At 42.9% G+C, this 14,535-nt stretch overlaps 1 protein-coding gene across 8 annotated transcripts in view; it reads left to right on the top strand.

Annotated features, from left to right (window-relative positions):
- Positions 1-14,535, top strand: part of LOC123767760 (terribly reduced optic lobes) — a 354,074-nt gene that overhangs the window by 177,918 nt on the left and 161,621 nt on the right. For all 8 annotated transcript variants that reach the window (XM_069310630.1, XM_069310627.1, XM_069310626.1 and 5 more), the window contains one exon: positions 5,134-5,227. In XM_069310630.1, the coding sequence (XP_069166731.1) occupies positions 5,134-5,227 (94 nt within the window). The remainder of the gene's footprint in view (positions 1-5,133; positions 5,228-14,535) is intronic.

Here is a 14,535-nt window from a genome sequence, read left to right as displayed (position 1 = left end):
AATAATAGGTATAAACTGGATAGCTAGATTTAGGAAAGAGTTTGGTAAATATTGGTTTGGGTTCACAGGAACAAAGCCTTGAAACCACCAAACAATTTTGTAAATGATTTACAGAGAACAATGGATTCACCCACACTAGCCTTTCAGTTGCCTTAGCACCTTGGTTCTGTTGCTAATGATGTATTTACCATTACACCTTGTAATGCTACCAATCCATCAGATCACAGGCAGGCTCACTGCTTTAAGCTAAGTCCTTGGATTCATTTGTATCATGGGGGGGTCATTTGCTTTGTTTATTGTTCCTTTCCTTGGTATAGAGTTTATGTGCATGTTTTGGTTCTGGCATTTTGCATAGGCTTACCTCTGTCATCATTTTGGGCTGCATGCACTAGGGGGGTTTTCTTCCCTGTGTGCCTACAAACATGGCCCTTGTACAATTAGTTCCCTTCTCAGGTGTGTATGGAAGTTTGCCCCTGAGAGGCCTGACCACCAGGGTGGAGAGCCTTGACCTGGGCTGTTGAAGGATCCTTGATTCCTTTGTTTAGGTCCTTGGCTAGGGCATTCTTTGGCTGTGTTAGGGCACATTCTTGTTTACATGACATGTCACAGTTGCTACTCGTAGCCTGGTAGTTTGGGCTGCAATTGGTGTTTGTTCTATCAATGAATTGCCTCTGTCTGGGGGTGTCTGCTTGGTTACCATTCATCAGGACCTGGGAATTTCCTGCAAGTCTCTGGTGTGGTCCATATTGCTCACCTCATCAAGCCCCTCACTCATTGTGTGCGAGTTTGAGGGGTGTTCAATGTTCTTGCTACAGGGAGATGATTATTCGTTCTGCCCTTGCCATGCTGCCTGTTGGGGTTAGTGACAAATACAGCCCAGAGTCCTGGGAGGTTTGCTTTCACTGGGTTTCTGCTGTGATGGATTCTGCCTCCAAGTTGGAGGCATTTCAGAAAGTTGCCACTTTGTGAGCTAGGTTTGCTCGTGTTAAGCATTTGCAACATATTGATCAGGTGGATGCCCTGGAGTTGTCAGCCATGTTGTTTAGGGGACCCAGAATTGAAAGTGTTTGTGACCTCCATCTGGACAAAGTCTGTGCCTCCTTTTCCTTTCCCTGTGGGTGTGGGTTGCCTGGCTTCTGGTTTTTCCACTCCTGGTTTTGGCTCTGAAACATATGAGGGTTTCAGAGCTGGGGTCAAGGTTTAACTCGGAGTGTAGCTCAGCCTTCTTCAAGGGTGATCCCATCCACATTGATGGTGGAGGCAGTTGAGCCTTCTTGTTTTGCAAGGGTTGAGGGGCACATGCCTTCACAACCACCCTCCTTGTCCTTCTCCTTCTCCTTGGGAAGACACCTTCCTGTCTTGCTTGTTGGGTGAGGAATTTACTTCTGCTTCAGAGCCTTCATGGCAGGCTTCTTGGTTTGTGGGGAGTGGGGGAGACTGAGGAATGCCCTTGAGTGCTTTTTGATCTTCAGTGGAAGGGACCAGTGGTTTTAGTCTCTTTCAGTGAAGGTCAGTTGCTAAAGGGGTGTCATTTTTCATACCATCTTTTATGTATGAGTTGGATTGCTCAGTTGCTTCCCCTGAGGTTTGGTTCCAGGTCCCTTTATGCATCTCGGATTCATTCTTCATCCGGAGGTTTCTGTCTCCTTGCGCTGCACCTTCTGTTATCTGCACGGATTTCATCATTACCTCCTTTGGAGGGCAGACTTCTTTTCCATGTTGAACCAAGCCTCTTTTCGAGAACGTGTCTGTCTCTGCTTATTGTTGCAGTACGAGGTTTTGGACTCATCTTGACAACCTCTACTTTTTCTTGGGGTCTTATGAGGGGTTCTGTTGAACCTGTGCACTTGAGTGGCAGGAGGTAAGCTCCATCTTTCAGGTGTTTCTGAGCTGGCCTTCATGTGCTCCACTCATGAGCTGCTTGTTTGGTCCCAGTCAGTCATGTGTTGCCTAGGGCCATATCTCCTGGCCTGAATTCTCTTCATCTTATTGCATGCTGCCTCTCCTCCTCATATTCCCCCCTGGTAAATCTGTTTTTTGTTCTCTGTGGTTAGCATCAGGGAGCCACTGAGAGCTTCCTCAGAAACCCATAATTAAATGTAATGAAACACCTCTTTCTGGATGATTTCTGGAGGTAATTCGGTTCATTGGTGGGTTGTTCATCAGCTCCAGAACTGAGCAAGGAAGATGACTGCACGTGGAAGCCAGGCCCGCTGTCAGTTTTTAATATTTGTAATGTTCTCTGTAACTCATATGTGGTGTTGTCTGGTGAATTTGAGACTTAGGTCTTTGTTTTCTCTCTAGTTGTTTGTAAAGTTTCATGGACTTTCTGGCTGCTTTTCCAGTGTAGTAGAAACTTTTGTCTCTGCCTGTCTGAGGAAGGGTCAGGTGTTGGCTGTGGTTCTCGATATGCTAAACAGAATTCCTGCACCTGATGTAAACCATTTGCCTGGAGCAGTTGCAGTGAGATCGCTTCATAGTCACTGCAGCTCATACAGAGAGGCATTTCATTACAATGAATGCAGGGTTTCTAATAAAATTTTAAAAATATTGTCAAATTTAAGTTTGACTAAATGTTTTTAAGCACTGAACAATAGTTTGCACTTTAATTTGATGGGTCGTGGATGATAATTATGCTGCCTCCTGATGATCTTCTTGAGGTTATCTTGAGACGATTTCGGGACTTTTTAGTGTCCCCGCGGCCCGGTCCTCGACCAGGCCTCCACCCTCAGGAAGCAGCCTGTGACAGCTGACTAACACCCAGGTACCTATTTTACTGCTAGGTAACAGGGGCATAGGGTGAAAGAAACTCTGCCCATTGTTTCTCGCCGGTGCCTGGGATCGAACCCAGGACCACAGGATCACAAGTCCAGCGTGCTGTCCACTCGGCCGACCGGCTCCCGTGATGCCCATGATGGGCTATGGCAATGGCTTGGATGGACAATCCTCACTTTATTCATCATTTGTTTGCTCTACTGAACAATTTGAACTAAATATAGTTTGTTTGGCCATCCAGGAATTTGTTAGGGTGAAGATGCATTATATCAGTAGCAATAAACTATGTTATAGTGGCATGCTCAATCCTTGCTTATCAAAAAGTACAGATCCTCCCTGAAAAGCAGATAAAATATGACTTGAGGTATAATTAATGAACACTACCAGCTTTGCCATGAAGGGTCACTAACATGGAGAGGTGGGTGTAAATGATAAAATAAAGAAAATAAGGACAACCATTCCACTGCCAATTATATTTCCTTCCCTCACACAACTCAATGCACCTAGACAACACCCAGTAACCTGAGTGTTACCACTTATATACCCACACCCCTACACGGACCATATTCATATTTATTGCCACCTCACCTATACCCTGTACCCCAGTCCACATCCCTGACAATACCCCCATCCACACCCCTGCCCATACCTTCACCCACCACGAGCGTAGCTCTCATCCTGTAACTACACACCCACTCATACCCCACCCCCACCCCCACAAATAACCCCACCAGCCATATACCCATCCCATCTCCCACTCTCATTCTCTTCTCTCTGTAGATCCATATTCTAAAATACATGTACAGAAGGGATGATATTTTTATTTATAAGAATATAGTTCAATGTGACCTCACTTGACAGGAGTACATGGGAACAAAGCCGATACGTTACACTAGGGATTTCGTTAGAGCCATCAGACCCCAGACAACACCTATTGTCCAGAAAAAAGGCTAACTATCCACTATAATGCATATTCAGATTTTCAATATATCTTAACAAAGTGTAGGGTAGCAAAATATCTTCATAATAAAATTAAAGCACATTTAGGTAAATGCAAATCCATCATAACCCTTCTTTCTTCAAGTCTCATGAACTTTCTCACCAAACTGTAGTGAGGGAGGAGGGGAGGGAGGGATCGGCTCCCTCCATCATCACCCACTCTACTAGTCAGCTGACTGCTACTGCATCCCACTAGTGGTTTACCTTACACTCGTATGTCGTCAATTTTCAGTCCACTGGAAATATATTTCCACGTTTTATTGCAATCTTCTGCATTATGATTGTTGTAGTAAGATATCTTTCTAACAAAAAAAAAAGCAAATTACAGAGTAGATAATGTGATAATTAACAATATATCATTGAGTCAGCCAAGCAACTAACATTGGTGTTCGAACACATGTATTGAATCGTAGCTTGGAAACATTTTTATATTTTTTTAAATGTTGTGCAGTATATGGTTTTGAGCTATTAATATCTGACAGTAATACTTGTATAATAATTTTTGTATTTTAGTGTTCTTGTTAAAGTTTTTACATTCTGTATTTCATTAATATTTGAACTTAAACTTTTTTTGGGTAAGGAAGAACATTAAAAAGACGTGGCATAATAGGTTCACTTTTAGCTGTTCTGTGTATATTTTATTTTAAATATTAGTATTTTATAATATAATTTGTTAAACATTATGTAATATTTAAGTTTCCTTAAATGATTTTTAAGAAAACTTAAACAATTCCTGCACCTGATGCCTGGATACAATAGCTTACACTTGGATTAGTTGGGTCATGGGTGATGGTCACATACTTGCGTCCCAATGTATGGTCTTTGTGATAGCTTGGACAAACAGTCCTCACTTAATTAAACATTTGTATGTTCCACTGAACAATTTACACTGAACACAATCTGTTTGGATCACCCAAGAATTCATAAGAACATGGCTTATTAGAGAAAGGATCCAGTGCAGGCGATGAGTCACAATAACGTGGCTGAAGTATGTTGACCAGACCACACACTAGAAGTTGAAGGGACGACGACGTTTCGGTCCGTCCTGGACCATTCTCAAGTCGATTGTGAGAATCGAGTTGAGAATGGTCCAGGACGGACCGAAACGTCGTCGTCCCTTCAACTTCTAATGTGTGGTCTGGTCAACAAAGGATCCAGTGTATTCATAATTTTGTTTGTATTGTGAGATACATGTATGCCTGGTATAAGGACCAGAGATGCCTCTCTTGAGTTGCTATGATCAGAGTATTTATAGTTTAAATACTGCACACAGCAAGCTATAATATGATGGAACTCTCATTACAGAAAGATATCTAATGACCCATTTGATGAGGTATAATATAATATGTTTTCTTTCAGGTTCAAAAATCTGATGAAGGCATCTATATTTGTGCAGCAACAGATGGTATTAGCCAAATTGTTACACAGAATGCTACTCTCATCATTAAAGGAGGTCAGTTTCTTTAGAGGAAAATTTTTAGTCTCAATAATGTTGTTAAATTTATAGGTCGCTACATTTTTCCAGATTTCTTTGGTAATGCCAAACATTTTATTTATTTATTATAATTTATTTATATATACACAAGTTCTCTTACATTCTTGTAGAGCCACTAGCACTCATAGCATTTCGAGCAGGTCCTTAATCCTAATTTTCCATGGAAAATGATAATTGCAAGCCGGCAAATCGTTTAACGACCCATTCACTACTGGGTGCACAGAGGCTACAGTTAAGGATTGCTGCCCAGTCAATCCTCCCAGGTCAAAGCACTCGTGAAGCGCCGGGCGAAAGTTGTACCACTGTGGTAGGGGGACTGGTATAAACACAAAACACATTGTAATGTTAGTTTTATTATTTTGGGGCTGATCATTGTGATTAAATCATATTTATCATGCTACTATATACAGTACCAGTAATTAGCTCTAAAATACAATACTGTAAATGAAACACATTTTTCAGCCAATCAAAAAGCATTATATATTTTTGCCTCTGTGATAAATATCTAATTGGCATGTCTAAGACAGCACAGTATATATATACATTTGATGGTACAGAATATAATGACACTGTCCTGTTTTCTTCATTAAAACAATAGTTAAAGGTAATAATAAGGAAGGCATATGCATTCCCAGACACCTTAGAATTAACAAGTTTGTATAGAAATTAATAACCTTATTTGAAATACTGTATAGAATGTACTATATGATCAAGATTTTTTAACTCGTTAGTGACAGGAATTGTCAAACTAAACAAGGATGAATTTTTTAAACCTGTAAATTCAAGTGCACGTGGTCATATATTCAAGCTAAGGAAACTAATGTGCTGAAAAACTATAAGATAAAACTAGATTATTACTACTGTATGGATGGAGGAATAAAGAAACTGCTCACAACATTAATCAGACTGAAATTGGAATTGGCAGTTTTTTGTTTTTTATATCTCCAGATGCACATCAGTACCATACACTAAAAACAGTGCAAAGACTTGCTTCTTAATTGCTTCCAGATGTGAGAAACCCAACTATAAATGTACTAATCAGACATTTATGAATAAAATTTTTGTATTGCATTGTTTTACAAGAACTATGAGGAGAGGCTGGATGTGTTAAACATGCCAAAGTAGAAAGACAAATGTAAGAGAAACAATATGAACACCACTTACAAAATAGTGACAGGTACTAACATAGTTAACAAGGAGGAATTTTTGAAAAATACAATTTAAAAAACAAGAGGGCAAAGCATAGTTTTAGCGTAACAAAATGAAGGTACCCAAAAATAACAACCGTAAGTGTTCGCTTATGAAAGGTATGTAGATGGAACAATTTAAGGGAGGTGGCAGAGGATGCCAAAACCATTAGCAGTTTCATAGCATCATATGACAAAGATTATAGGGAAGACAGGACACCATGAGCATAGTTTTCATCTTGTAACCACACGTAGGTAATTACACAGAAAAGAAACAACATAGTAAAGTGTTTAAGGATGTTATGGATTGTAGTAAACAGACAAGCACAGACATTAGATAAGATATTAGAAAAGCACTGGCATCAAATAGTAAACTGCTACAAAACACTATAGATAGAAGTAAGTCCCTAATAATCATTGGATGTAAAGAAAAGAAGATAACATCTAGGGTAGATTGAGCCACAGAAGTAACAAAGATCATGGAAAAAGTTTTTGGGTTAACAGAAGCCCTCACAAACAAAGTTAATAGTGTTTGTGAATAAAAAAGATTCAGAAGGTATGAAGAAAGAAAAATCACCCCATAAGAGTGATCTTAAATGGAGCAATTTCAAAGCATCATATGACTAAGATTATTGGGAAGACAAGAAAGACACCACGAACAAAAACACACGACAGTTGACACTCGGTAACTTCAACTTGAAATCCATAAACTGTGAGGCTTACAAAGCAAGAACAGATGACTTTTGGACTGGTAGATTCGTAAACCTTATCCTGGAGACATTCCTGTATCAACATGTTAAGCAAGCTACAGGAATGAGGGACGGGGTTGTTCCTTCAATGCTAGATTTGATACTTGCCAGGAAAGAAGACATTTGGCATTCAGTAATTTACCCCTTGGGCAAAGGTGACCATGTCCTTTTGGAAGTAAAGTATGCAATGCATTATAATCTAGAGGAGGAGGAAAATTTAGCATTTAAAAAACCTAATTTCAGGTAGTTTTGATTGGAAAGAATTATTGTTAGGCAAGGAATTAAATGAGATGTGTATCAAGTTTTGTGAAATATATAATAAATATACAACAAAATAGATATCAAAACAGAGATGCAGAACTCGGAAACAGGATTGGTTCAACAAAATTTGCAAGAGGGCCAGAGACCAAAAGACACAAAAAAGGAGCCTATATAGAAAGAGGTAAAATCCAAACAAACCAGCAATACAAAGAGGCAAGAAACAATTACATGGCAGTCAGAAGAGTCAAAGTAATTTTGAGAAAGGGATAGCGGACAAATGTAAAAGAGAATCAGGCCTATTTTAGTCGTTAAAAACAAATTGTAGGTAAAGCATAAAATTCAGAGGTTGAAAATGGGAAGCAGATTCACAGAAAATTAAAAAGAAATGTGTGAAACATTAAATGAACAGTTCCACAATGTTTGTGCGAAATTAAATTTTCAGTGAACCAGACACAAGACTACCAGAGAACAATATTGAGCACATAAAGGTGTTTAGAAATGAAGTGCAAGAAATGCTCAGGGATCCAGATAGGAACAAAGTACAATAGTTTGCCCAGATTGAGTTTCACCATGGGCTCTGAGAGAATACACACCTGAGCTCAGCATTCCACTTCAGTTGATTTTTCAGTCATCTCTGTGTACAGAAGTCCTGGAATGTTTATAGAAAAAGGCTAACTTAGTTCCAGTCTACAAAAGTGGCTACAGGGAAAACCCTCTTAGTTATATGCATTTATCATTAACGTGTAGTAGTCAAAATATTTGAAATTAAATAAGAAAAATTATATAATAACTGACAGTACCTGAAACAAATCTACTTGGTTTCTTTAATAGAGTCACAGATTTTACAGGAAAGAAATGATTGGATTGATTGCATTTATCTAGACCTAAAAAACCAGCGTTGAATGTAATGAAATGCCATTTTCTAGGTGAGCCCCGGAGGCTCCCTGGAGCTTATTGGGCTAATGTATGTTATATTAGACCGGGACTTTAGCTAAGGAGTTCAGACTTACCAGGGACCAGCGCCAGAACCTGGCCCCTTCAGAAAGGTTTCAGGGAGCAATGGCCCTGGAAAACCTCCAATGTGGTTGGGGTTTTTCCTTATCTGCCATCGACCGGGGTTAGGCACCCAGAAAGGTAGGCATAACAAAACAAACCCCACATGGTAAGAAACTAAAACAAAAAACCGAATAGAGAGGTAGAACTCCCTACAATCCCAAGGAAACAAGCAAACATAACACTTTTCTGGCGCACCCAGAAAATGGCATTTCATTACATTCAACGCTGGTTTTCTGTGGGGAGCCTCTACGGCTTCCTGGAGCTACATACCCAAAGAGAAGAAAGAGAAAGGGCTGACCCGGGAGGCGGCCGCCACAAACTCCGCAATGCGAAGTCGAGACAACAGGCAGCAACCTGCAACCCAGAGCAACACAAGAACGCACTGGAGCAGACACGCTCACAAAATAACGGGTGGCCAGGAACCTGTGCGACCCCCAACTCCTTGCGCCCGAAATGAGCCAGAGACGTCAACAAACACGGCAGCGAAAGCTGCAAATGTTCGAACAGCACAGGCACAAGGATAGACCGCAGGCTGGTAGACTTAAGAACCGTGCGGACAATCTGGGAGACCTGAGCCCTGAAACAGGGAACGAGGGGAACCGGATCAACCCAAAGCGCATCCCATGCCATGGCACGCAGATAACGGCGAAGAGCCGCAACCGGACACAACACATGATGCACCCCCGGCAGAACCAACCAAGCATCAATAACCCAAGGATCCCTCCTGAAAGCAGCCGACTCGGCTGTCACCAGAAGGATGGAGAAAGGCTGCAAATGTACAAACCTATCACCAGTACCAAAAGAGCAGAAACCCTTGCGCCGGAGGAGAGCCGGAAGCTTCCTGACCTGACCTGCAGAGGCCAATGCTAACAAAATATGGCCTTTGAAAAGCAATCTTGAACTGAAGGGGCTACCACAAACTGAGGAGAGGAAAGACAAGAGAGCACCCTGACCAAGGACCAGGATGGCTCAGGCGGCATTTGAGCAGGCCGGAGGTGAAACAAAGCACAAGAAAGCTTGCGGAATGGGGCGGATGTGACATCCACCCTGAACGCAAGCCGGAGCGGCTCTGCCAGTGCCACACGATACAAGGCAACAGTAAGAAGCATCAATTAACGGTCCTGAAAAACCAAGAAAGGACAAGACAACCCAATGCGAAAGAGAAGACACCCTACGCAGAGCAAGAAAAGGGCGAATAGAAATGCTAGGAAACGTCATGCTGTCGCCGAGACGAAGCTCTCAGGTAGGACACCATTAACGAAGCAACCTGATAAACATAAAGATGGTGATACACCCGTGTCAAAAGACCAGGCACAAAGAGCTGAGGAGAAGGCCGAACCAGCCACGTACAGGAACGGTCCGCCCTGCCGAAGGAGGCGGAGCTGCGGGAAACACCCCAGATTCGGACGCCTATCAAGCATTGTCTGAAAACTAAGCTGGGCCGGTCACCAAGGGGCCACAAGGACTACTCTCCTTGGTAAGGACTCCAACCGAGCCAGAACCCGAAGCAACTGATGGACCGGGTGAAGAGGAACAGGTAACTCCACCTCGACCAGTCCTGATGAAAGGCATCCACTGCGAATGCCTTGCAGGCGGGTAAGGGCGCCACATAGAATGGGAGATGCCAAGACCACACTGACGCGAAGATGTCCATATCCAGGAGTCTGTACGTCCGGCAGAGTCAACAAAATGAGTCGGTGATGACTGGCCAATCCACGAACAAAGGAATGAACTGAGACAGGTTGTCCGCCAGGATGTAGGACACCCCGGACATAAAATGCACAGATAGCCAAACCCCGAGAATCCAGCAGACGAGCCACTCAAAGGGTCCAACCCCAAAGGTCAAGGACCTAAGAGAACCCGCGTGGTTCCAGCAATGAACCACTGGAGAACAGTCCTGTGGTTGCTCCGGACTGCTCCTGTCTGTTCCGGACGATGGAACAGTCCAGTAGTCCAGTGAAAGATATGGAAGAAAATGCAGAATAGAACCAGTGAAGAGCAGAGGTGCCATAGGCACAATCAGAGAACACTGTATAAACATCAGAGGATTGCGGCTGTTGAACGTCCTCCCAGCGAGCATCAGAAATATTGCCGGAACAACCGTGGACATCTTCAAGAGAAAACTAGACTGTTTTCTAAAAGAAGTTCCGGCCCAACCAGGCTGTGGTGGGTATGTGGGCCTGCGGGCGCTCCAAGCCCGCAGGTGGACCAAACTCACAAGTCAAGCCTAGCCTTGGGCCGATCTTGGGGAGTAGAACAACTCCCAGAACCCCATCAAGCAGGTATCAAGCAAGCAGTCTGAATGGAGCCGGATGGTAGAGCCCCGAGTGACCTGAACCCTCCGAAATGCAAACCAGACAGCCATGAACTCCTGAACCGTGCTGTTAGCCCGATGGATGGACAGATCCCACCATCCTCTGCTGGCCTGGTAAGCACTGGTCACAAAGCCCCAGCCGAGAGACAACCCATCCATGAACACATCAAGCAAAGGCTCAGGGAGGCGTCAAGACACAGAACCCCGAAAACCCCAAAGAGGAAGACAGCGACGCAGCACCAACACAAGATCCCCGATGGACGAGCCCAACGATTGCTAGAGAGGCGGAAGGGAAGTCTCCGAAGGAACCAAACAGATGCCGAAGCCAAACCCGACCCGGCAGGCAGTTCAGCACGGGGAAGTTCAGATTCCCGCACAACCGCTCGAGCAACCGTCGAGTGACCCGGGACCCCCTCATAAACAGCCGAAGGCGGGACCACAGCCGCAGCAACGCTTCTGAAGGCAAAGACAAAGAAGCGGTTTAAGAGTCCTAAACAAAGACCCAGCCAGGTCCGAACCCGGGACGGAACCAGATGATACGGCCTCCAGATCTCTAGGAACCAGAACCCACCGATCTGGAAAGAACTACACCGCTGGTGAGCAGACAAGCAGACCGACTGGGAGCTCACACTAGCCAGTCGTCGAGGTAGGCCAGAAACCGAATCCCGAACAGACGCAGACAGGTCACCAAGATTTGGGAAAGATGCGTAAATACACTAAGTGCCAATTACAAGCTAAAGAAGGCAACAAAAGCGGCAAGCCTGAAGCCCCACCACCAACTGTGCCAGTCCTGGAATCCTGGAGAGGAACGTGCCAGCCTGCAGTGTTTTCCCATTCCCACGACGTTTGTAAGTTCGCAGCTTTGGCTGCTATTTTTGGTAATATGTCCTGAGTGACATTTGGGCAAAGGGCTTTTCGAGGTCAAACTGGGTCCTGGCCGCACGGTACCTTGTTATAGCTCTTCTCGGGCGTGTGTAGCCTTGGGTCGCAGGTTGCAACCAGTTGTCTCAACTTCGAGTTGAGGAGCGAGTGGCGGGTGCTTCCCGGGCTAAGTATCTCTCTCTTACTTTATCGTTGCTTCGGTAGCTCCGGGACCCCGAATGGGCTCTCCACAGAAAACCAGCGTTGAATGTAATGCAACGCCATTTTCTGAGTGAGACCCGGAGGCTCCCCAGCATCCCTTCTTCCCTTCGGTCGGCAGTTTTTCGCAATTTTTTATATCCAGCCTCTGAACTGGGGTTCAGAGGCTGGACTCCTGAAGGGTCACGTTTAGGAAGGTGGGGTCTCGGGGCCCCACCTTCCCCCTCCCAGGGAGGGGAAGCTGTGTAAACAGCGGCACGGTAGCTGTGGTAACGTCATGCTTGTTTGCTTGTTTTCTGATTGGGGAGTTCTGCTTGCTCATTCGGCTTTCGGTTTACATTTTTAATTAGCTGTAGTTTGTTTTGGGATTCCTACCTTTCTGGTTGCCTGACCTGGTAGATGGCAGATAGACTGCTTCCAACTGCATAGGGGTGTCTATAGGCCATTGCTCCTCATGCACCTCTGAGGAGGCCAGGTTCTGGCTCGTGGGCCCTGGTAGGCTTAGAACTCCATCAATTGGCTGTTGCCATGGTCTAATATAACATCAGACTGGTATAGCTCCAGGAAGCCTCCGGGTCTCACCCAGAAAATGGCGTTTCATTACATTCAACGCGGGTTTTTTTCCACTAAATAGTTATTATTGCAGGATCCTGTATATGTGCTTTTTCTAAGGTGTTTTGAGTTGGTAATAAATGAGTGTTGTTCATCAAGTTTATGTGATTAATAGTTCTTGAAAATGCCATTATGGAACTTTACATCTCTTTATACAGCAGGTTAATTTTTAAGTATATATGTTTTATTCAAAATCACAGTATGTTGTGATTCATAATTCAATTCCTATACTATCAATAGTTTCTTGGCTTACAACAGATTTGTCAAAATATTTTGTCACAAAGCTTTGTAAAAAGTATATGTAATATTTGAAGAAGCTCTCTTCTTCTTATACTTCAAAAACCACATACAGTATATTATTTTACCAGTACAGTACATTTCTTTCAAAATTAATAATCAATGTTAAATATACAGGACAAGGTATAAAATTTTACAATATTAAGTTGGTGCTTCTTGGTGAATGAATAATGCCCCTACAGTTATCGGGGTTAATTTTTTAATCTTGTGTAATACCTTATAAATACCAAAAATGCTTCTTCATGTTTGTGGTTTTTCCATACAGTAACTGGACTACAAACAATCTTAGTTATATAATTTCTCAACAGCTGAGAGAATATATATATATTTTCTTTCACATTGAATATTTTTACATAGTTATGTAATTTCTGGAAGGGCCAAATGGTGGCACACTGAAGCTAGCTCACTGAAATAGCTGCACACACACACGTCTCCACACACACATATCTTGTTCTCGCCAGTGACAATCATGCAGGCATCCTTGACACACGACACACATCTTGCCTTCGCCAGTGACAACCACACAGGCACACCACAAGTATACTTGTGACAACCATGCTGGCATCCTTCACACACCACACAGTAATCAGTAATATTGGGCAGGGGAAAGGTCACGAGCGGCGTACCACCCACACAACCTATAAATTATGTGAGAAATTTGTAAAGAATTCTGACAAAGAAAGGGATCTAAGGGTGGTTCTAGATAGAAAACTGTCACCTGAGAACCACATTAAGAACATTGTGCGAGGAGCCTACTTTCTAACTTCAGAATTGCTTTTAAATACATGGATGGCGAAATACTAAAAAAATTGTTCACGACTTTTGTTAGACCAAAACTAGAATATGCAGCAGTTGTATGGTGCCCATATCTTAAGAAGCACATAAACAAACTGGAAAAGGTGCAAAGACATGCCACCAAGTGGCTCCCAGAAGTGAAGGACAGGAGCTATGATGAGAGGTTAGAGGCATTAAATATGCAAAAACTACAAGATAGACGAAACAGAGACGATATGATCACTACGTACAAAATAGTAACCGGAATCGATAAAATTGATAGGGAAGAATTCCTGAGACCCGGAACTTCAAGAACAAGAGGTCATAGATTTAAACTAACAAAACAAAGCTGCTGGAGAAATATAAGAAAATTCTCTTTTGTAAACAGAGTGGTAGATGGTTGGAACAAGTTAGGTGAGAAGGTGGTGGAGGCCAAAACCGTCAGTAGCTTCAAAACGTTATACTGTATGACAAAGAGTGCTTGGTAGACGGGACACCACGAGCGTAGCTCTCATCCTGTAACTACACTTAGGTAATTACAGGGGTTTAGTTCTTGCACGGGTAATGTTTGCTGTCTACATAAACAACGTACCAGAAGGAATACAAAATTATATGAATGTGTTTGGTGATGATGCTAAGATACTAGGGAAGATAAGAAACCTATGTGATTATCCGGCCCTTCAAGAGCACCTGGAAATGATAAGTATATGGAGGACCAATTGGTAAATGTAATTTAATGTGAATAAATGCCATGTTATGGAATGTGGAATAGGGGGGAAAAAGACCACACACAACCTATAAATTATGAGAAAAGGTTTAAAAAAAATTCTGATTAAGAAAGAGATCTAGGGGTTCTTCTAGATAGAAAACTGTCACCTGAGGACAACATGAAGACATAAAGAGCATTGTGCGAGGAGCCTATGCTACACTTTTCAA

Source organism: Procambarus clarkii, chromosome 67 (genome assembly GCF_040958095.1).
Source record: "Procambarus clarkii isolate CNS0578487 chromosome 67, FALCON_Pclarkii_2.0, whole genome shotgun sequence".
Lineage (NCBI taxonomy): Eukaryota > Metazoa > Arthropoda > Malacostraca > Decapoda > Cambaridae > Procambarus > Procambarus clarkii.
Note: the sequence above shows the minus strand (reverse complement) of the source record. Positions and strands in the feature narration are given on the sequence as shown.